General features: G+C 43.1%; 1 protein-coding gene across 4 annotated transcripts; it reads left to right on the forward strand.

The window, feature by feature from the left end:
* The first annotated feature begins 1466 nt into the window (after positions 1-1466).
* On the forward strand, positions 1467-21959 carry LOC115113598 (protein GOLM2-like). Of its 4 annotated transcripts, none has more exons than XM_029641398.2 (10): positions 1467-2956; positions 15610-15664; positions 15998-16100; positions 16268-16358; positions 16614-16719; positions 16833-16916; positions 17020-17316; positions 18532-18678; positions 19507-19674; positions 20524-21959. In XM_029641398.2, exons 1-10 carry the CDS (start codon positions 2630-2632, stop codon positions 20598-20600), a joined length of 1455 nt encoding a protein of 484 aa, XP_029497258.1. In that variant the 5' UTR covers positions 1467-2629; the 3' UTR covers positions 20601-21959. The 4 variants fall into 4 exon arrangements, with proteins under 4 accessions (XP_029497258.1, XP_029497259.1, XP_029497261.1 ...); XM_029641399.2 differs by having other exon boundaries at positions 16836-16916; XM_029641401.2 differs by lacking the exon at positions 19507-19674 and having other exon boundaries at positions 1469-2956.
* Positions 21960-22349: the final 390 nt, after the last annotated feature.

Raw genomic sequence — 22349 nt, forward strand, 5'->3', positions numbered from 1 at the left:
TTAAAAAAAAGTTACAAACAATGCAAAGAAACAAACAAAAAAACACAATTGGTTAGGAATACGTAAAACTTCAGCCTTGTTTTCCGGGGCCATCTTTTTTCACCATCTACGTTGAGTCTTGCAAAGAACATCTCTTGGTAGCCATGGTATATTGGCCATATGCTACGACCACTCGTGCCTTATTTCTTAAATATACCAATAAGAAAGAGAGTTCCAAACCTCTCTGCCAATAACAGTTCATTATCTGTTTTTCACTCCCCACTCAGACCACTCCCAGACAGTCCTATCAAAATGGTTCCTTGAGAGATGTTTCTTTGCTAAGAAGCTATTTTTGTTATTTTTTAAATCATTTTAATTTACAACAATCACAGTAAGGTACTTAATTGTTACCCAGAAATAATTTAATAATTTGAAAACGCTGCATTGCACCTTTACACATTTGCCATGGGGCAGGGAAAAACATTGCAGTTTTACAGGTAATTTCCTGCAATTCTACCCATTTTGTAATGACTTATGCCATGTTTATATGATATCTGAGTGACAGTGACTAACACAATCAATGGGGCCCCCCTTGAGGTCAGGGCCCCTGGGCATGTGTATGGTTGGTATTTGGCCATGATTACTACAAGTTTAGATAGCTGGCTAGACTAAATATCAATAAAACATTGTTCGCTGGATAATTGAGTGACAGTCAGTGACTGACATTATAAGAGAAAAACTGCTAATGCACAACCACATTTCGAAATTGCACCTGGTGCAATCTACTATTCTTAAAGCTGCAATATGTAACTTTTTGGGTGGTGACCAAATCCACATAGAAATGTGGATTCACATTGAAAGCAATGACTCTCTACACTAGACATAGCTTGTCATTCACATTGAAAGCAAGTCTAAGAAGCGGTAGATCTGTTCTATGTGCGCTATTTCTATTTGTCCCGTGCTTAAATTTGGTATTTGCATCGTTTCCTTCCGGTTTTGTACAACACCTTCAAACAGCTGAAAAGACAGTATTTTTGGTAACTGAAAAGATATTGCACAGCGGTTTAGAGGGTACAATGATTCTCTACACTAGACATAGCTTGTTTTGTCACATATATATATATATATAATTGGTTGGGGCCCCTTAAGTGACCACTTATTTCGCTTATGCCTGGAAAACCGTCCCTTCACACACACACGTTTCCACCAGAGTCAGACACCAGCCGTTTTGATACATTTAACTTGATGATCCTGAATCATATCATATTTCTGTCCACTGTGTTCTGCATTGCCTACGAACACGGAACTTCAGCGCGTTAGAAATCAGAATCCAACACCCCTTCATGATCTGTAAAACCCCGTCCATGTCATTTTTCTCTCATCCAATGTGCTTCCAAACGTGCAAGAACTACCCAATAGAATGTGTTCTTTATTGCAAGACGTATGTCATGATTGGATAATTGTACTGTCACTTTAACCTAACCACGCACCTTGCATGCCTTGGCTACACTTCAGAAATCTGAAATTGGTGGTTTGACCAACTAGCCTGTATTGTGTGTCTACATTAGTTAGGCAGTTGTCAATGTAACGTTAACTGTCTAACCTTTATAACGACATAGCTAATCACTGTATCCAACGTCGCTTGCGTTTCGCATCCACGAGTCAAGAGGCACCAACAGAGGATATGCCAGCCAAGCCAAGGTGGAAGTAGCTAAAGTAACCATATCAACAGACAAGACGGGCTCAAGACTGGGGACTATCTTTAGGGGACAGGGGTAAAACAAAATTGATCGGATTGGGAATCTGACAGCAAACTAACCAGCTAATAATGGAAATTGTTATCTGTCGGTAAAATAAGCGTTTACCACGTGTAACCTTATTTCAATGGGTCTAGTAGCTAGCGACAAAGAAAGCCTATATATAGGGTACCAATACGTTATCTGGCGTAGTAGCGCCTAGGATTAGCAGTTAACGCGTAGCAACTACGTTGAATTGCATTGGATATCGCTAGATTAACGTTTGAATACAGTATTTTATATATACATAATTAAGATCCATAATCAAGATGTATCATTAGGATGGCGATAGTTGCTTTGTAGTGTGTCTGACTAGCACTTTCAGTGCAAGCAACTAGCCAAACCAGTTTTGGTTCATCTGTGTTAGCGCAGTCAGGTTGCTAACGCGTTAGCTAACTACTGTAGGTTTACGATTTGGTGGATAAATACACTTTTTCTATCTATCTTGAAACGATTCAGGGCCCACTAGAATCGCTCAGATAATGACACTGGACTCGTTAGATAGCTAAATAATTTGTCAACTTGCATGCTTGGCTAGTGTTTGTCCACGTTTGCTGTTGCATTTAGGCCACGTCGCTGCAGATGCATTTCATCCACTGACAGCGTCGTTAGATGAATGCAAACAAGACAGGCGACAACTGTGCGGAAGAGGGAAGACGCGTGAATAACTATTCCCCGAAGCTAACTTAATGCAAGAAACTCGTTTGGGGTTTGCTAAAAATGCTTTCTTTATAGACTTTTTCAGTGGCTGTATTTTTGCCGTAATTGAACGACATGTCACCTACCCAATTTGTTAACCAGGGGAAGCATCGGCTTTTTTAGTTTTCTAGATCAATTATCGAATACATTCTGAAATGGTTGGCTTTGGCGCAAACCGACGAGGAGGCCGTCTCCCTTCCTTCATCCTGATCGCGCTGATGGTGATCATTGCCATACTGTCTTTCAACTACTGGACTGTGTCCAACAAGCAAGGGCACCTATTGGACGAGTTGGCGGAGGTGCAGACACAGGTGAAGCGGACCGACGCGGCGCGCAGTCGACTGGAGAAGCGCAACTCGGAGCTGATGGTGCAGGTAGACACGCACAGGAAACATATCGATCAGAAGGACGGAGATAACAGCATGCTGGAGGGCAAGCTGCAAGCTCGCGAAGCTCTCGTCAAAAAGTGTACGGATGAAAAGGTGGGTAGGACTCGATACTAGATCACTTAATCCATCCGTAGTACCTATGATTCATAGTTCCTGCAGATCTCAGGCTTATTAACTAACTGCATAGGTTTGACAGGTGGAAAGCAGCCTTGCACCTGCATCCTATTGTTGTATTACAGTGGAGGGCAAAACCAATGATGTCAACCTAGTGACACCTACCAACATGGGTAAAGACTGAGCAGTTGAAAGTGGGTTGACGTGTACCTAAGTGACACCTTTTTTTATTGACTTCCTCGTTCATGGAATGAGTCTTGATGTAATGTTAAATGTAGGTTAAATTCATCAACAGTATTTTAGTTTATCTACTTCAGCTGTGATACCCATCAATCTTTGAATATCAAAGGTGTGTTTCAAAAGCCATATCATGTAACAGCTTAACTCATTTTCCCCCCATCACAAAACCTGGCATTGCAGTTTGCACATTGTTTATTGGTGTGCACAAATGTGCACTTATATTAGTCATTTTACATGAGGTAGTTTCCCTCCCTGCAGACATGGGGGTTATGAGTCCCAGCTGGGTCCCCTCTGCAAGGGCCCATCTGTGTTCCCAGTGCTGGGGACCAGCCTCTTTTTACCCTTACTACCGTCAGCTCCCCCCCCTGTCCCAACAGCCTCAATGTATGCTTACGTGCTTCACCAGATTGCATAGGAGGCGTGGAACAGCTGAGGGGGAGGGCCTAGCTTTCATTAGCATTCTGCCGTACCCACACGGATGTTTGCTCTTCGGATTGTGTGGGCTAGCCATGCCCAAACCGGATTGTATATTTTAATTACAGCTCATTTCCTGAATGTTAATGGTGTCCAACAGTGCAAATCCTCTGTTCAACATGAAGGATGTCGTAGTGTAAAGCCAATCCCAGATTTTCCCCAGCGTTAATCTACTCTTTGTCCCGTATCAGGATCTAATTTTCTGATGTTACCAGTGTTAGGGTTTGGTCAGTGTCATCCTTAGTCCAATTGTGATTATGTACCCATAAAACGTGCCTCTATTGCGCCCTCCCCCATATTATTATTTTTTTAAACGACAGTTGGGCTCTGTCGTGAAATTGAATGCAACTGGATGAATCATGATGAAATATAATGTTAAAAGCCTGGACAAAGGCTAAGTGCAGGCAATGGCAAATCTTTTCTAATATTCCTTTCTGGTGGAAGGGCAGAGCAGGTTTGTTTGTGTCTGTCTGTGTGGCGAACACATGATGGAGCAGCAGTGACTGTCTGATGAGGAACGGGCTGTCTTACCATAGTGTGCTAGGTTATAGGCCTACATCATGGGCTGGATAGAAGCAGTCTACAGTCTTCAGAATTGATTAATAATTGCTTTATTTCCCTCATAAAATAATAGAAAAATTAACTAGATAAATTGGTGGGACTTGCTTTAACTCTTTACAAGTATTTTTGTGGAGGAAGTTTTAAATGTTTTACTTAAGCCAAAGCAGTTAAATATATATTCAAAGTTACATTTTGTAAAATAATTGGTCTTGCTTTGATAGACTAAACTATCAACTATCAACCTTATTACTTTGGATTGTGAGGCAGTTAGATCCCATATTTCATCACAAATAACTATACTGACTAGCCTACTGCACTTTTTTTCTGCTGTCTTACTACAATACCACAGTGTATATGCAAACTGTAATAATAGAGTACAAAAAAACAAGGATGCATTGTTGAAGTTTAAAATAAATGTAAAGCTGCAATATGTAACTTTTTGGGTGACCCTGACCAAATTCACATAGAAATTAGTTATAGATTTGTCATTAAAACAAGTTTAAGAAGTGGTAGATCGGTTCTATGTGCACTATTGCTATGGTTCCCATTCTTAAGTTAAGTTATTTTGCATCTTTTACTTTCGGTTTTGTACACCAGCTGAAAATACATTTTCCATAACCAAAAATATTGTATTTCACAGCAGTTTAGATGGTACAATGGTTCTCTACACTATACTGGCTTATTTTGTGATTGGTTGTAGTTATTGCTGTTTTGATTTCAGATTTGAATATCGGAGAAGTAGACCAGGGTGTCATACCCTTTAACTTTTGATCTATGTTGCGTTGTTGGGAAAAGTGGTCAAGGTAGCTGATTTGTCAAAAGTCACATTTGCTCATTGGGTGTTTCTCAAAATGCATACCTCCATGCTCCGAGCACGGGAGGGTCAGAGTATGAGTCCAAATCAATGTATGTGAAACGGAGCACTTTTCGAATGCATACTCCGTTTGTACATATTTTTAAGCATGCATCGACGCAATCTTCAACGGAAAGAATGCACAAATGTGACGCAACCACGTAAAACAATTATGCAACATTTCTTGAAATTAATGGTGGTCGTTATTTGTGCTGAAGCGAGAGAAAATGCACTCTGACTTCAGAATGAAATGTTGCTTATTCACGTCTTATATGTTGCCTGACTATTTTTAATATATTTATCTTGATATGTTAATAAATACACTGCTCAAAAAAATAAAGGGAACACTTCAACAACACAATGTAACTCCAAGTCAATCACACTTCTGTGAAATCATACTGTCCACTTAGGAAGCAACACTGATTGACAATAAATTTCACATGCTGTAGTGCAAATGGAATAGACAACAGGTGGAAATTATAGGCAATTGGCAAGACACCCCCAATAAAGGAGTGGTTCTGCAGGTGGTGACCACAGACCACTTCTCAGTTCCTATGCTTCCTGGCTGATGTTTTGGTCACTTTTGCTAGTGGTAGCATGAGACGGAGTCTACAACCCACACAAGTGGCTCAGGTAGTGCAGCTCATCCAGGATGGCACATCAATGCGAGCTGTGGTAAGGTTTGCAAGAAGGTTTGCTGTGTCTGTCAGCGCAGTGTCCAGAGCATGGAGATGCTACAAGGAGACAGGCATCATCACATCAGGAGACGTGGAGGAGGCCGTAGGAGGGCAACAACCCAGCAGCAGGACTGCTACCTTGGCCTTTGTGCAAGGAGGAGCAGGAGGAGCACTGCCAGAGCCCTGCAAAATGACCTCCAGCAGGCCACAAATGTGCATGTGTCTGCTCAAACGGTCAGAAACAGACTCCATGAGGGTGGTATGAGGGCCCAACGTCCACAGGTGGGGGTTGAGCCCAACACCGTGCAGGACATTTGGCATTTGCCAGAGAACACCAAGATTGGCAAATTTGCCCCTGGCTCCCTGTGCTCTTCACAGATGAAAGCAGGTTCACACTGAGCACATGTGACAGAGTCTGGAGACACCGTGGAGAACATTCTGCTGCCTGCAACATCCTCCAGCATGACCGGTTTGGCGGTGGGTCAGTCATGGTGTGGGGTGGCATTCCCATGTGCTCGCCAGAGGTAGCCTGACTGCCATTAGGTACCGAGATGAGATCCTCAGACCCCTTGTGAGACCATATGCTGGTGCGGTTGGCCCTGGGTTCCTTCTAATGCAAGACAATGCTAGACCTCATGTGGCTGGAGTGTGTCAGCAGTTCCTGCAAGAGGAAAGCCTTGATGCTATGGACCGCCCGTTCCCCAGACCTGAATCCAATTGAGCACATCTGGGACATCATGTCTCGCTCAATCCACCAACGTCACGTTGCACCACAGACTGTCCAGGAGTTGGCGGATGCTTTAGTCCAGGTCTGAGAGGAGATCCCTCAGGAGACCATCCGCCACCTCATCATGAGCATGCCCAGGCGTTGTAGGGAGGTCATACAGGCACGTGGAGGCCACACACACTACTGAGCCTCATTTTGACTTGTTTTAAGGACATTACATCAAAGTTGGATCAGCCTGTAGTGTGGTCTTCCACTTTAATTTTGAGTGTGACTCCAAATCCAGACCTCCATGGGTTGATACATTTGATTTCCATTGATAATTTTTGTGTGATTTTGTTGTCAGCACATTCAACTATGTAAATAAAAAAGTATTTAATAAGACTATTTCTTTCATTCAGATCTAGGATGTTATTTTAGTGTTCCCTTTATTTTTTTGAGCAGTGTACATGCTGTGTTAATTTTGGTATGATTACCTGCCTACAATACCCACTGTAGTATGTGTAGATTGCAAGCCCATAGCCCCATTGACTTACTAACTGGCTAGCTACTACTGTTAGCTAGCCAGATAGCCACAAAGAATTGTTAGCTAGCTAGCTACCTACAAAGATTTTACATCTACCTTGCATAACATAGTTTTAAGTCATGTTGCCTGTTGAACTAGCTGGCTAGATTTATTATGATTCACGTATAACTAGCTGATACGTAAAAGGTTTGCTTTGGGTATGTATCTTGTTTAGTTTCTATTGTTCCATTGTCTTGGCTGGAAGAAGGTTCAGTGGAGGTGCATTGAGTGCTTCTCAAATGTAATGTTTTATGCGTTCTCCACACGTGTCCTCACAACATTTACATTTACATTTAAGTCATTTAGCAGACGCTCTTATCCAGAGCGACTTACAAATTGGTGCGTTCACCTTATGACATCTAGTGGAACAGCCACTTTACAATAGTGCATCTAAATCTTTTAAGGGGGGTGAGAAGGATTACTTAAGAATGTACTTAAGAGAACATCCTGAGAGAATGCACTTGAGTGTGGCGCACGGTAGCATGCATATTGAGAAACAATCATTTTCTCATGCTTAGACTGTGCTCCACCATTGTTATAATTTGAATGTTCTGAAAAGTTTCATGGCAGTTAATTCAACAGTAGAAAGTTAGCTCAATTAGTTTGTTACTAAGATGGCTATACCTCTTGATTGGTAGTAGATATTTCTATTAGAGGTCGGCCGACTAATCGACATGGCTGATTTAATTAGTGCCGATTTTTCAAGTTTTCATAACAATCCTTAATCGGCCTTTTTGGATGCCAATTATGGCCGATTTACATTGCAATCCATGAGGAAACTGCTTGGCAGGCTAACCACCTGTTACGCGAGTGCAGCGTCAAAAGGACCTTGTAGCTGCAATGAGCCAAGGTAAGTTGCTAGCTAGCATTAAACTTATCTTATAAAAAAAAAATCTTCATTTAATCACTAGTTAACTACACACGGTTGATGATATTACTAGATATTATCTAGCGTGTCCTGCGTTGCGTATAATGTGACTGAGCATACAAGTATCTAAGTATCTGACTGAGCGGTGATCGGCAGAAGCAGGCGCGTAAACATTCATTCAAACAGCAGTTAACTAGCTTGTCCTGCGTTGCATATAATCAATGTGGCGCCTGTTAATTTATCATTGAATCACAGCCTACTTCAACTTTGCCAAACGGGAGGGTGGTTTAACAAAAGCGCATTTGCAAAAAAGCACAGTCGTTGCACAACTGTAAATAACCATAAACATCAACCTTTCTTAAAATCAGTACACAGAAGCGGCGCAGGTCCTAATCCAGGCACTTGTCATCTCCCGTCTGGATTACTGCAACTCGCTGTTGGCTGGGCTCCCTGCCTGTGCCATTAAACCCCTACAACTCATCCAGAACGCCGCAGCCCGTCTGGTGTTCAACCTTCCCAAGTTCTCTCACGTCACCCCGCTCCTCCGCTCTCTCCACTGGCTTCCAGTTGAAGCTCGCATCCGCTACAAGACCATGGTGCTTGCCTACGGAGCTGTGAGGGGAACGGCACCTCAGTACCTCCAGGCTCTGATCAGGCCCTACACCCAAACAAGGGCACTGCGTTCATCCACCTCTGGCCTGCTCGCCTCCCTACCACTGAGGAAGTACAGTTCCCGCTCAGCCCAGTCAAAACTGTTCGCTGCTCTGGCCCCCCAATGGTGGAACAAACTCCCTCACGACGCCAGGACAGCGGAGTCAATCACCACCTTCCGGAGACACCTGAAACCCCACCTCTTTAAGGAATACCTAGGATAGGATAAAGTAATCCTTTAATGCTAGCTAGCACTATTGTAAAGTGGCTGTTCCACTGGATGTCATAAGGTGAAAGCACCAATTTGTAAGTCGCTCTGGATAAGAGCGTCTGCTAAATGACTTAAATGTAAATGTATATATTTTTTAAACCTGCATATTTACTTAAAATAAATGCATGTTAGCAGGCAATATTAACTGGGAAAATTGTCACTTCTCTTGCGTTCAGTGCAAGCAGAGTCAGGGTATATGCAACAGTTTGGGCCGGCTGGCTCGTTGCTAACTGTGTTTCTTCCTAACGAAGATTGTAATTAATTTGCCTGAATTGTACATAATTATGACATAACATTGAAGGTTGTGCAATGTAACAGGAATATTTAGACTGATGGATGCCACCCTTTGTCGATATGGAATGGTTCCGTATTTCACTGAAAGAATAAACGTTTTGTTTTCGAAATTATAGTTCCCGGATTTGACCATATTAATGACCAAAGGCTTGTATTTCTGTGTTTATTATAATTAAGTCTATGATTTGATAGAGCAGTCTGACTGAGCGGTGGTAGGCAGCAGCAGGCTCGTAAGCATTCATTCAAACATATGAATCTGAGCAAGGAACTTAAATGTTAGCTTTTTTTACATGGCACATATTGCACTTTTACTTAATTCTCCAACACTGTTTTTGTATTATTTAAACATTTTTCATTATATATTTGAGACTAAAGAGATTGTATGTATTATATTAAGATAAAATAAGGGTCCATTCAGTATGATTGTTATTGTCATTATTACACATAGATATCTATCTATGTATCGGCATATTAATCGGTATCGGCTTTTTTTGGTCCTCCAATAATCGGTCTCTGCGTTGAAAAATCAGTCGGTCGATCTCTAATTTCTGTTCTTATTTCCAGATTTGAATAGCAGAGAAGTGGAGGAAGATTTCATACCCTCTAACTTTTTGTCAGTTCGGAAAGAGGTCAAAACTGCAGTTTTAAAAAATGATACAAAAAGTTGATGTTGATACTAAAACATCTGTATCATTAGATATGTACAATATATTTTTGTTCTGATTCCAGATTTGAATAGCAGAGGTAGACCAAGATGTCATATCCTCTAACATTGTCTAACTTGTTAGGAAAAGTTGTCTCAACCACATTTTGTTTAATTTTTTTTTTTAAATATATATTTACAGACACACACACAAAAAGTTGCTGATGCAGATACTAAAACAGCTGTATTGTTTAATCTCTACAAGATATTTATGTTCCAGATTTGAGTAGCAGAGAAGTAGACAAAGCTGTCATACCCTATAACATTTTGTCAAATTTATTGGTAAAGTGGTCAAAGTAGCTGATTTGTGTGAAAAGTGACATTGTTTACAGTAAATGTGAAGTCATGATGCCACAATGGGGTGCTTTGCCCATACAGTGTTTTCAGAAAGTATTCACTCCCCTTGACTTTTTCCACATTTTGTTGTTATAAAGTGGGATTAAAATGGATTTAATTGTCTTTTTTGTTTTGTTTACGATCTACACAAAAATACTCAGTCAAAGTGGAATAAAAATTCTAACATTAATGAATACTTACCTTGACTTGATAAGTATTCAACCCCCTGAGTCCGTACATGTTAGGATCACTTTTGGCAGTGATTACAACTGTGAGTCTTTCTGGGTATGTCTCTTAGAGCTTTGCACACCTGGATCGTAGTATATTTGCACAATTTATTCTTCAAGCTCTGTCAAGTTGGTTGTTGATCATTGCTAGACAGACATTTTTAAGTCTATTCAGTTTCTTTTGATCCTTAAACTCCCTAGCCATTGCCGATGACAAACATACCCATAACATGATGCAGCCACCACCATGCTTGAAAATATGAAGTGGCACACAGTGATATGTTTGGGGCAAATCCAACAACACTTTGCATTCCTTACATAAAGTAAAAATAAATTGGCACATTTTTATGCAATTTTACTTTAGTGCCTTACTGTTCTGGAATATTTGTATTCTGTACAGTCTTCCTTCTTTTCAATCTGTCATTTAGGTTAGTATTGTGGAGTAACTACAATGTTGTTGATCCATCTTCAGTTTCTCCTATCACAGCCATTAAACTCAAACTGTTTTAAAGTCACCATTGGACTCATGGTGAAATCTCTGAGTGGTTTCCTTCCTCTTCGGCAACTGAGTTAGGAAGGACGCCTGTATCTTTGTAGTGACTGGGTGTATTGATGCACCATCCAAAGTGTAATTAATCACTTCACCATGCTCAAAGGGATATTTTCACCCATCTACCAATGGGTGCCCTTGTTTGAAATGCACTACTCGGTTGAGGGACCTTACAATTATTTGTATGTGTGGAGTATAGACATAAGGTAGTTATTTCAAAATCCTAGTAAACACTATTATTCCACACAAGTGTCCATGCCAGTTATCTGACTTGTTTTTTACTCCTGAATTTATGTAGGCTTGCCATAACAAAGGGGTTGAACTCTTGACTCAAGACATTTCAGCTTTTCATTTTTAATTAATAAAAAAAGTCAACATAAAACGACTGATATTGTGTGTAGGCCAGTGACACAAAATCGAAATATAATCCATTTAAAAATCAGGCTATAACACAACAAAATGTGGAAAAAGTCAAGTGGTGTGAATACTTTCTGAAGACACTAACATTTAATGAAATAGGCAGATATTGTCTCATTCAGAGCATAAGAATTTCACTTTACCCTGCGGTTACATCTGTGCATGTGACTAATAGTTTAGCCTAGATAGTTTGTCTGTCATATCATGATGTCGTCGATCGATGATGCTGTCGTAATATCGCCCAACCCTAACCAGCATCCTGTACTTCTCTGTTCCTGCTGTGCAGGTGTTCCACCCCTCTGTCAACTCTACTACTAGGACAGTGTGTTAGCAACTGTCAGTCACACACCATATCAGGAATGGGATTTGAGTTACGGTGGTGGTGGTGGTAGTAGTAATCAAGCTGTATTAGCATAGCCTAGTTAGGCCAATACTCCTCTCATGTTCGTACTGCTGAAGGATAGAGAAGCAACACAATATAAATGTCTTTGAGGTGTTTTGCTTTAATGTTTCGGTCTCCACATCTGCAGTGTGCTTTGTGCCTAGAAAGAGTACTGTTATTTTCCACACAGCAGATTTGGTGGAGAGACTGTGAACCACTCAGTGTCTTTCTCTTCAAGGAAGGTGACAGCATGAAGCTTTTATCTCCACAATGGCTGACATTGATGCTGTAATTACTGACACTCCTCTTCTGTGCATTCTGCCTCATTAAAGTTCTGAGCCCCTCTTTCCCTCCCTCCCTCCCTCTCTGTGGATTTGATTCAAGCTCTTGGATCTCCCTGGAGAATCCACCCCTGTGATTTGATTGATGGCTAGTGACAACTGATGGGGACGTGAATCTCATTTGTGGTGGAGGAGTTTGTTTCTGGGACAGTCATATAGGGTTGCCTGACTGGATACTATTCCCTCACTAGCCTATAAATAACAGTTCCTTCAGCCACTATGCCACACCGCTATAAAATGTTTAGTGACTGGGTCAATGGAGCTATCAGAGAGAATCAGCTTTGGGAGAGACTAGTATTGGATTGCACATGTGGTTACTTGCTACCTGGGAAGGGTAATCCCAACCAGGCATCCCCTTGGTGTCTGCACCATGCTCAAATCGATTTGGTTTCTCCGGGCTGGGTTTGATGTTTTTGTCTTTTTGATGTTCATTTCATGCATTGAGGGTGTAGAATACAGTAGGTCTATGAAGCTCCTAGGTTTGATGGTCCTTTGCCAGTGTTTCTAGCAGCTGGGATCTCCTGTCCTTACACTGGTGACAGTTTTGCTCATTCTGAGTGGTTATGTTTGGCTGGGCTGCAGAGACTTAGTCAGACCCCAGATAAGAGATGGCATAATTGGGTGGAGGGCAGAGAGGGGGCCTGTCTGGATCAGTCGGGCTCAGGAGGACAGAACTCTCTCTCGTCTGACAAATTCTCACTTCGTCTGCGGCCTCTCAGCCACGGACATGACTGGACCTATAAGGCCTGTGCTGGATTTTTGGACAGCTTTCAATTAGATATACTTTGGTGTATTCAAAAAGATGGTTATTGCAAATGTGATGTGCCACATCTAACAAGTATTAGGCTGTGCATGTGCAGCAGCCCCCTCTGCGACAAGCACTGTCAATGAGGAGCGCTGCGATGATGGCTCCCTCTTCAGGTCACTGGGCAACACTGGGAGCTGAGCCGTCTTTTATTGTGGTCAAGGTAGGGGGAGGGGAGAGACGGGACAAAGGAAAGCAAACTGGACAAATGAGGATTTCGTCTCCTTTTGAAACAACCATTGCACAATTTAGACATGAAACTGAACGCAGGATGTATGCATAAATGAAGCTCACAATGCCTTTATAATAAATCCAGATACAGCATGCTTTTTATTTATGTTGAGCACAGAACGCAAATACCTACTCTTATTTGGTGTAGCATAATGTTGCCACTTTTTACAGTGTTCTATTATGTTCAATACAAAGAACTGTATACAGCTCAGGTGTGTGTGGTCACGTAGGCTAATATTTGTCAAATGTGGGCATATGGATACAGATACCAGACATGTAGACACTTCATGTTCTCTGTCCCTCTAAGCATGCACAAATAGTGCCCCAGGGATGGCCTTCGTTCCTGTTTCTCTCCCAGCTGCATTTCACATTCACCTCCTCCCCTCAGTCTCCTGAGATCAAACGCCTGCACCCCTCCCGCTGTTTCTTAAATCTACCTCAAAGCCACAGCCGCTCTCCTCTGGTTGCGGCAACAAAAACCCTTAAGATTGAATTGTCTTTTTGTACATGTATGAAAGTAAATTGAATAACCCCTTAGCCAGTCAGTGTGTCATACTGTGTAATGGGCCAATAGCGCATTGTTCTGACTAAGGTGGTTTCACTCTAAGCGGTCTGGGGGTGTATTATGAATTTCCCGATGCACAAAAGGGCAGTCGGAGAAAGTCAATCGAAAATCAATCCAGTTTATTACAAGTTGCAACAGGAAGACACCTCGAACACAGAAGCAGAGAAAATGTCTCACGGTCCTTCTCTGAGACAGCCCTTATCCTAAACAGGACCCAATTGTTCTGTAAACCCGAGAAGCTATTAGGAAGTCAAAACAAAAGGCATGGACTTGGTCAGCTGCTACAGAATACAATCGTAATCCGTGTCCTCCAGTCTGTCATCAATTGCTATCAACAGATATGACTTTGATCCATAACATACAGCATCCAGTTTAGGGCATCAACCAAGTGTCACGAAACACTAGAAACCATTTCAAATCAAATTGTGTTAGTCACATGCGCTGAACACAACAGTGAAATGCTTCCTTACCAGCACCTAACCAACAATGCAGCTTAAAAAATACAAATAAGAAATACAAGTAGTTAAAGAGAAGCAGTAAAATAACAATAGCGAGACTATATATGGGGGGGGTACCGGTTAGTCGAGGTAATATGTACATGTAGATAGTTACTATGCATAGATAGTAGCAGCAGTGTAAAAGAAGGGAGGGGGTGCAATGCAAATAGTCTATTACAGAAAGAATGTTTAGCATATTTATACATCTTAAATATTCATTTTACAGTGAGCCATAGATGCGTTCAGCTTAGGTCTCTATCAGGCTTCATTATGAAGGCTGTGGTCTGTTCTGACTGTCTCAGCCTGGCTGTCCCCTAGGATCTTTCATCCATCTAATCTGACTCGATATCTGGCTGCAGATGGTCCTCCAGTCACTCGGCTGGTCAGACGCAATGAATGAGATGGGAGTCTTTTGCAAGCAGACTTTTCACTCAGCAGAACCTTTATGCAGCTAGATATCTCTACTGTTGCCGAGCTGACATTTGAAATACTATTGCATCGGAACATAGTATAAAAAGGATATCTTTCCAGTTAGGCTAGTTCAGCCATGTAATGCTTTAGATGTCCTGTTCAACCGGTTGTATTTGGCCTTAAGGAGTGTTACGTACGCTTCTTGGAGGAGGGAATGCAGCACACTGCTACATCTCAACTCCCCGTGTAGTGACAATTGTATGTGATCGTAGGTGCGGGGAAGAACGACGGAGGCAGCGAGAAATACCATATACAGGGAATTTATTATTCCTTAACACGGTAATGTGGGGAAAAGGGGTTGGACGGAACCAAAGTAAGTTAGTCCCCTCTCCTACCTTACCTGCCTTCCCACCTAACCTTAAGCACCACCTGGCGCACTAACCAAAATACAGGGGGTGGTCCGCCCAGGTCTTACCTAGTGTGCCTAGACAGATTAAATACGACAGGTTATGTATGCCCGCAGGCCTCTCGCCCAAACACTCCCAAGATGCCTTCCCCCCCTGGGAACAAATGAAAGAATACTTTAAGTTAAATTTCGACACCCTATTGGCATACACATACCTCTTGAAGGAGTGGCTACAAAATAATATCAACAAAACTTTTACTGCCCGCCACAACAACCAACACAGGACATAAAAAATAAGCTATTTTCTCTGACAAAGGAACACTGGTTTTTATCAAGCTGGAGAAGGAGTTGGTAATTGACGAGACAGCTGCATCCCCTGAAGAAAGGGGGGGGGGGGGGTCAGAGCTCCAATCAGCGATGGGGTCAGCTGCTTCAGGAATCCAGGAAGCCATTTCCTGAAATGCCCACACTTGCAAACCCACAACACAGAAACTGGGGAACGTAACAATGAACATAAATGGTTCTGGTAACAAAGCGTTCTGGTGACCTTTCCTCAGACTGATGTTCTTTTTCTCCTTTCCAGATGAAGGTGCAGGGTGATGTCACAGCACAGATGTCAGAGATTGTGAGGCTGAAAGGTAAGAGCAGACACTGGCCAGCAGAGGGCACATTTCTGTTGGAGTCTTGTGGCTAGGTTAGCAGAAAGCAGTATGGGCTTGTATTACCATAGATGGAGCCTGGAGCAGTAACAGCAGTTTGCTTAATGCTGTTAAAACATCTTATCTCAAGTCCCCCGTGTGCCAAGTGAACTCTAATGCATACAGATTTGCAATGTTGTCCATCCTAGTTTCTTTATTGAACGATTGTTCAACACTAACGCTGTAGCCTAATATCACTACATGGTTGAAAATGCATTCGTTCATAGAATATGAACCCTAAGGTTATAATGTGTGTTATTTGGGTGGGTGTAGAGCAGCTGAAGGAGCTGAAACAGGAGTTTATGAGGCAGGAGATCCAGCTGAGGGAGGTGAAGAAGAACAGCACCAACCTGGAGAGGAAGCTGGAGTATGAGAGGTACAGAGAATGAACTCAACACGTCTTTCATGTTTTTGCTCTAGGCTCTCAAAGTCACAGCAAAGTTCAGGTTATGATGACTATCGCACCAATGTAGCCATTGGTGTGAATTCTGACACGAGCTTTGTTGCTTTTCTCTCTGTGAATTTTGTTTGTGTGTATGATAGCTTGCAGTGTGGGCGTCAAATCACACAACTAATGGACGAGTATGAAGAAGCTAAAAAGACCCTGGAAGAGGAGGCGGTGAAGCTGAGAAAGGTGAGGCTCTGTCAGAGCACCTAGTCATGGTGTCCCTGCCTTTCCTTTCCTTCCCCTGTAATGTAAGTTGTCTACCACCCCCTGCTGGTGTTCATAGATCATACACTCCGTGGATTATCCTTTGCTGGGGATGTCAGCAGCTCTGCACTTAGTCATTGTGACTTTTTTTTTAAACTTACCCAGCAATAGTAAAGGTGATTATATTCATCTCTCCCCTCTGTCTTTTTCTCTGTCCCACCCGCCCGCCATCTGCAGAGTGTGCTGGATAGCAGGAAGGTCGGAGCTGCAGAAGGAGGGACTGAGGTGGAGACCGCAGGAGAGCACCCAACTGTGGCCACACACCGAGACACTGACCTCAAAGGTAACATTACAACCAGCTCATATTGCCACGTTCTGCCTCTGTAAAGTTTCAGAGCTAACCCACCCTCTCTCCCTCCACCCCATCCTTTCTTCTCTCTCTCCCTCCTGGGATAGAAGATATGGGCAAGCCTGGCAGTGATGCTGGCATGCCTGGTATTGAGGACAGCGAAGTGGGAAAAATAGATGATGTGCAGTTTGGTGAGTATTTATTCTCTGGTTATTCTACTTTTGATAACGATTCTGTCAGTAAGATTGGTGTCAAATTTAAACTGGAACTGTCCTCTCCTCTCATTCTCTCCAGCCCTGAAGAAGCCAGCCATCACCCAGAACCACATAGAGATACCTGATACTGGGTTAAGAGAGGTGGGGGCCGGTATGGGAGCAGGGGCAGGTGAGGGGGCTGGTCGAGACCTCTCTCTGGACCTGCCTGTGCTCCAGATCCAGGACAAGGTCCTAGGGTTGGGGAAGGAGGGACGAGCGGGGGCCCTCCAGCAGCAGCCCCCCCAGGCGGTGGCAGACAGACCCATCCTCTTTGATGAGGACAACAAGGCAGCCATCCAGGCAGATGAGTTCGGAGAGCAGCACAGACCGCTTAGAGGTATGTCAACTCACAGTCCACACACTCCATATTTGCATTTTCAGTTCACTTGATTAGGTTTGCTGCCCAGGGACAAAGCCACTTACTTAGAGCAGTAATGCTTTAGTGGTGACTTGTTATTGTGTGTCTGTCATTGAGTTTGAGACCTGAGGCCATGGCCTGCGTACTCAATCAAATGTATTTATAAAGCCCTTTTTACATCAGCCGATGTTACAAAGTGCTGTACAGAAACCCAGCCTAAAACCCCAAACAGCAAGCAATGCAGGTGTAGAAGCACGGTGGCTAGGAAAAACTCCCTAGAAAGGCCAAAACCTAGGAAGAAACCTAGAGAGGAACCAGGCTATGAGGGGTGGCCAGTCCTCTTCTGGCTGTGCTGGGTGGAGATTATAACAGAACATGGCCAAGATATTCAAATGTTCATAGATGACCAGCAGGGTCATATAATAATAATCACAGTGGTTGTAGAGGGTGCAATAGGTCAGCACCTCAAGAGTAAATGTCAGTTGGCTTTTCATAGTCGATCATTCAGAGTTAGAGACAGCAGGTGTGGTAGAGAGAGGGTCTAAAACAGCAGGTCCGGGACAAGGTAGCACGTCCGGTGAACAGGTCAGGGTTCCATAGCCGCAGGCAGAACAGTTGAATCTGGAGCAGCAGCATGACCAGGTGGACTGGGGACAGCAAGGAGTCATCAGGCCAGGTAGGGGAGGTTAGGGAGAGAGAGAGAGAATAAATATATTTAAGTTCACACCGGATGAGATGGGAGAAATACTGCTCTGACCTGGGCTCTTAATGGCTGTACAGCAGAGGCCCCGCTGCTCTTGGCCTCGCCAACTCCACACAAGCTGCTATAAAACGTGAGCCATGCTGGCTTCCTGTTTTCAGTTCAGATTTTTTTTCATGGATTGTTTGTGTAGAAAATGGAGGGAATCGTATCGTTGGCGCAGTGCTCTGCTCTCTGTTTGGCAAACTCTGTCTTTTTAAAGGTGATTCATCCTTTTCTCCCGGAGATTGAAACGTACTCCTTCAGACTGTAGGCTAGCTCTCTGTGAAGGAGCACGTTCCATACTACAGGAGAGAGTGCACCCTAAACCTCTCTCCTATTGTACATTAGAAATGAAAAGCCCAAAAGGGATGACCAAATTTCAGGTGAAATATTTCTAACAGGGGAATAAAAGTTATTATTGATGCTACCTCTGTTTCGATGTCTCCTTTAAGCTCCTGCCAATGTGATGAAAGCAGATGGTGTACAGAGGAAAGGGGCAGAACTGCCTCTGCCTCCTAACCCCGCCCAGGTGCCCAACCCTATAGAACCTCTGCATGCCAGAGACCCCAAGCCTGCTGAGCCCCTGCGTCACAGACAGAGTGAGTGCCTCCAAAGGCTGGTGGGGATGGGAGGGGGAGACTGAGTACCTCTCAGTACACAGGAGATGTGACACATGAAGACTGTGGTTGTGTCTTTCCTCTGACCTTTAGCTGCAGCGTCCCAGTAAGAAGAGCTTCTCTCACTTGCAGATGTGTCAAGGTTACAACATAACCTTTACAAATACGTAAGATATTTTTGAACGCACTCTACAGTCCGAGCCCTACCTAGAGTTTTCCTTCTCAAGGCTGCTTTAGGTCTACAATAAGTGGTTGCCTTCCCTAGCTATCAGGGTTTTAACAAACCTTCAACACTGCTCATGAAGTCATACATATTAGAGGTGCTGTCGCCACAGACCGAAAGAGATGGCCAGATGTCAGAGTGCACACAGTGAGAGAGGCCGCCTGACTTCAAGGGTCTCAGGGTGTTCCTTCCTGCTGCCTGCCTGGCTTCAGCTCTGCTCCCTCCCTCCCTTCGCTGCCTACTCTCCAAACAATACCCCAACCAGCTGCCCTGCCAGCTACCCCTCTCCTTGCTTCTACTTCACACACTCTGCACCACACATACTCGTCATGTTTTCCTCCCAAGTTTCTTTACACATATCACTTCATTGCCAATGACTTTTGTCCCCCCCCAAAATCCCCTTAAACATATACACTATGCCTCCCTCCCATACCTTTTACAGTCCAACCCATCACTGCCTCCTTCAGTCCATCTGATCCCCTCCGTTTCTTAGTTTCATCATACTCTCTCCAACCTTTCTCTTGTGACTCTGTCACAATCTCTTTGCTTCCCTCCCTTCCTGATGGGGCCCTTCTCTGCCTCTACAGGCCGTTTCTTTGATGAGAACGAGTCCCCTGTAGATCCGCAGCACGGCTCTAAGCTGGCGGACTACAATGGGGACGATGGGAACGTGGGTGAGTACGAGGCGGACAAGCAGGCCGAGCTGGCCTACAATGAGGAAGAGGATGGTGATGGTGGGGAGGAAGACGTCCAAGGTGAGCCAGGCCAGGGGTCTTCAAGTCCAGCTGTATCACCATTTTCTCCCTCCCTCCACTCCTGCTGTCCCTGCATTAGACTGAGTACCACCAGCTCGGCCAGAGCTCACAGCACCCTGAGTTACCCACCATTCCTGTCTCAGGAACATCCATAACCAACTGCCCCTCAGGGTCTAAGCCTGAGGACTGTTCAGTGGGTCATTTAGGCTGGAGGGCAAGCCTCCCATCATTGTATACCACAATAAAGCCCTACCTCTACATGTGGTGGGGGGCACTTCTCCCCCTCAGTGACTTATGGTTCTTTGTGACTCCCAATGTCTGCATGCCTCATCCAGCCGTGCGCTTCTCCACTATCTGTGCTCCACCACCTGTTTGTGCCCACTGGTCATCTCTGTGTACACCTGCAGTAGATTGATAGATGCTGTGTTTGGGTAGTACTTGGAAGTTTGAAATGCATGTGCGTTCTTGTGTTATCATTATTGTACGGCTGTCATTCATTTCTCCATGACAGGTTAAGTGTTTTGTGTGTTACCCTTTTAATGGAACAGATTTCCATGTAGGTCCTTATTCCTTAGTCACTTAACCACTTGATCTTGACATTTATAACAGCTATTGTTGTCCCTGCTATTGGAAATGCCATTGAATAGGCTATTGTGATAACAAAGTAGTGTTAGGAATTCTATGGCCAATATGGGACCAGACTAATATGTACAGTATGTTGCTCTTCCATGGAGCATTCCTAATGATAATCTTTTAGATTGAAAAAGGAAATCCTATCTAGCAAATGTAATTTAGTGATGAGCGAGATGACTACTCCCTGATTTTGTTCTGTCGTCAATCTCCTTTCAGATGATGAAGATCGAGACATGCAGGGAGACCGGGCAGTGGACTATGGGAAGAGACGTCAAGCCATCGACATTCTGTAAACCTTGTCCACTTGCTCTAGGATCTGGGATAGAACATTTGAACAAAAGCGTTTATTCCTCCGCATTGTTTCAATGGTGCTACAGATGTCATTCTTAGGACTGGTTGAAATCATGAAGTTGTTTTAGGTGCGTCTCTTATGGCGATGGACTATTCCGAAGACACGATTACAGATTATTCCATGAATCAGTTTGACCTAAAACCATGTATCATTGAATCTATAAAACAGTTCATGATATCATTCTGTGCAGCTGTTGAATTGCAACTATATTTGTTTTATAAGTTATTTGGTATTAGAATTCCTTAGCGATTACAATGATATAATGTACGAGTGCTATACAGTGTACATTTTGTTTTTTTTCATGACAGATTATGGATACTTTTGTTTTGTTTACTAATTTAAATGAACAGTCAGCTGCAAGAATAGACTGAAGTGGTCTGGGAGAGACCGTTTGGGCCAGAACCTCGCTGTCTTGGATGACTCTGTTGCTGACCCGGTCACCTAGACTTGCAAGCATGGCATATTGCTTGAAATGATCAACTTTTAATTTGACTTGTCTTTTACCTAAAAGGGAATATGTTTCCCTTTGATTTGGGACAGCTGTTGCTTGATAAAGAGAGAACCTGAACTATTGCTCCAAACTGTCAATGAATTTGACAGGACGGTTTCTTTGGCACATTCTCTCGTATTGTTGGACTCTTGTATGGACGCCCACACTTCGAACACAGCTGCGCCAACCAACGCAGCGCTTATGCCAAGGACTTCTCATGGCTTCTTAAACCGATTTGTTCACCTTATTTCTGTCACAGACATAAGTCTCCAAAGTGCTCATTCTGTCTTACAATTATGCTGTTGCTATTAATGCATGTGATTTTTATTAATCAACCTGAAGAACGTCTTGAAGCTGGGGGCAATACTTAAACCAGTTTAGAATTAGGAATCCTGTGGAAGACTAAATGCACATCTGTCCTGCTATTATGAATGGACTACAGTAGGCATAGATGTACATATTTGAACTGTTTCTATTTTAACTGTTCTTCCTTTTGAATAATAAGCATAAAATCAGTTTTGTGTGTTTTAAAAGTTGGTGATTTTCATATGGAAGGTCGGCATATTGAATGTACGCTGCTGATGTTTGGTTTTTCAAGATCATCATAATTAAGATATTTTGGGTAGTTAATTGTTACAACTGTGCAATTTAGATGCTAATGGATAAAATGTGGAGTCGGTCTGTTCCGAGCTAACTGTGCAATTTAGATGCTAATGGGTAAACTGTGGAGTCAGTCTTTTCCGAGCTAAGCTTTCTCTCAAATTCCGTGTTACTGATCTGGGGATTATTAAAAGCTGTTGATATCACTGATCTTGGGTAATTCATTTATCATTTCATACTGAAGAATAAATCATTCATAAGTGGTCATTGATGCAAGTAATTAAACGATTGTTTCTGTTTGCCCCTGAATGCCTTTTGATCCATGATTTTGTTCTCTGTAACCTCTTGGGAATGTGCATGTGAACTGTACTTTACCTGAGAATGTGACTGACTGGCAATGATTCTGGCAGGGATCCTGGCCCATGTTGACTCCAATGTTTCCCACAGTTGTGTCAAGTTGGTTGGATGTCCTTTGGGTGGTGGACCATTCTTGATACACACTGGAAACTGTTGAGTCTGAAAAAAAACATCAGCGTTGCCGTTCTTGACACACTGTTGCGCCTGGCATATCTGCCTTGCCCATTCACCCACTGAATGGCA

This window comes from Oncorhynchus nerka, linkage group LG28, assembly GCF_034236695.1.
Source record: "Oncorhynchus nerka isolate Pitt River linkage group LG28, Oner_Uvic_2.0, whole genome shotgun sequence".
NCBI lineage: Eukaryota > Metazoa > Chordata > Actinopteri > Salmoniformes > Salmonidae > Oncorhynchus > Oncorhynchus nerka.

Excerpts from the sequence above, each read along its gene's own strand:
- LOC115113598 (XM_029641398.2), top strand. The coding sequence starts at position 2,630 with ATGGTTGGCTTTGGCGCAAACCGACGAGGAGGCCGTCTCCCTTCCTTC. Across the intron at positions 16,101-16,267 it reads AGGAAGCTGGAGTATGAGAG|CTTGCAGTGTGGGCGTCAAA; the intron begins GTACAGAGAATG and ends TGTGTATGATAG. Across the intron at positions 16,359-16,613 it reads AGGCGGTGAAGCTGAGAAAG|AGTGTGCTGGATAGCAGGAA; the intron begins GTGAGGCTCTGT and ends CGCCATCTGCAG.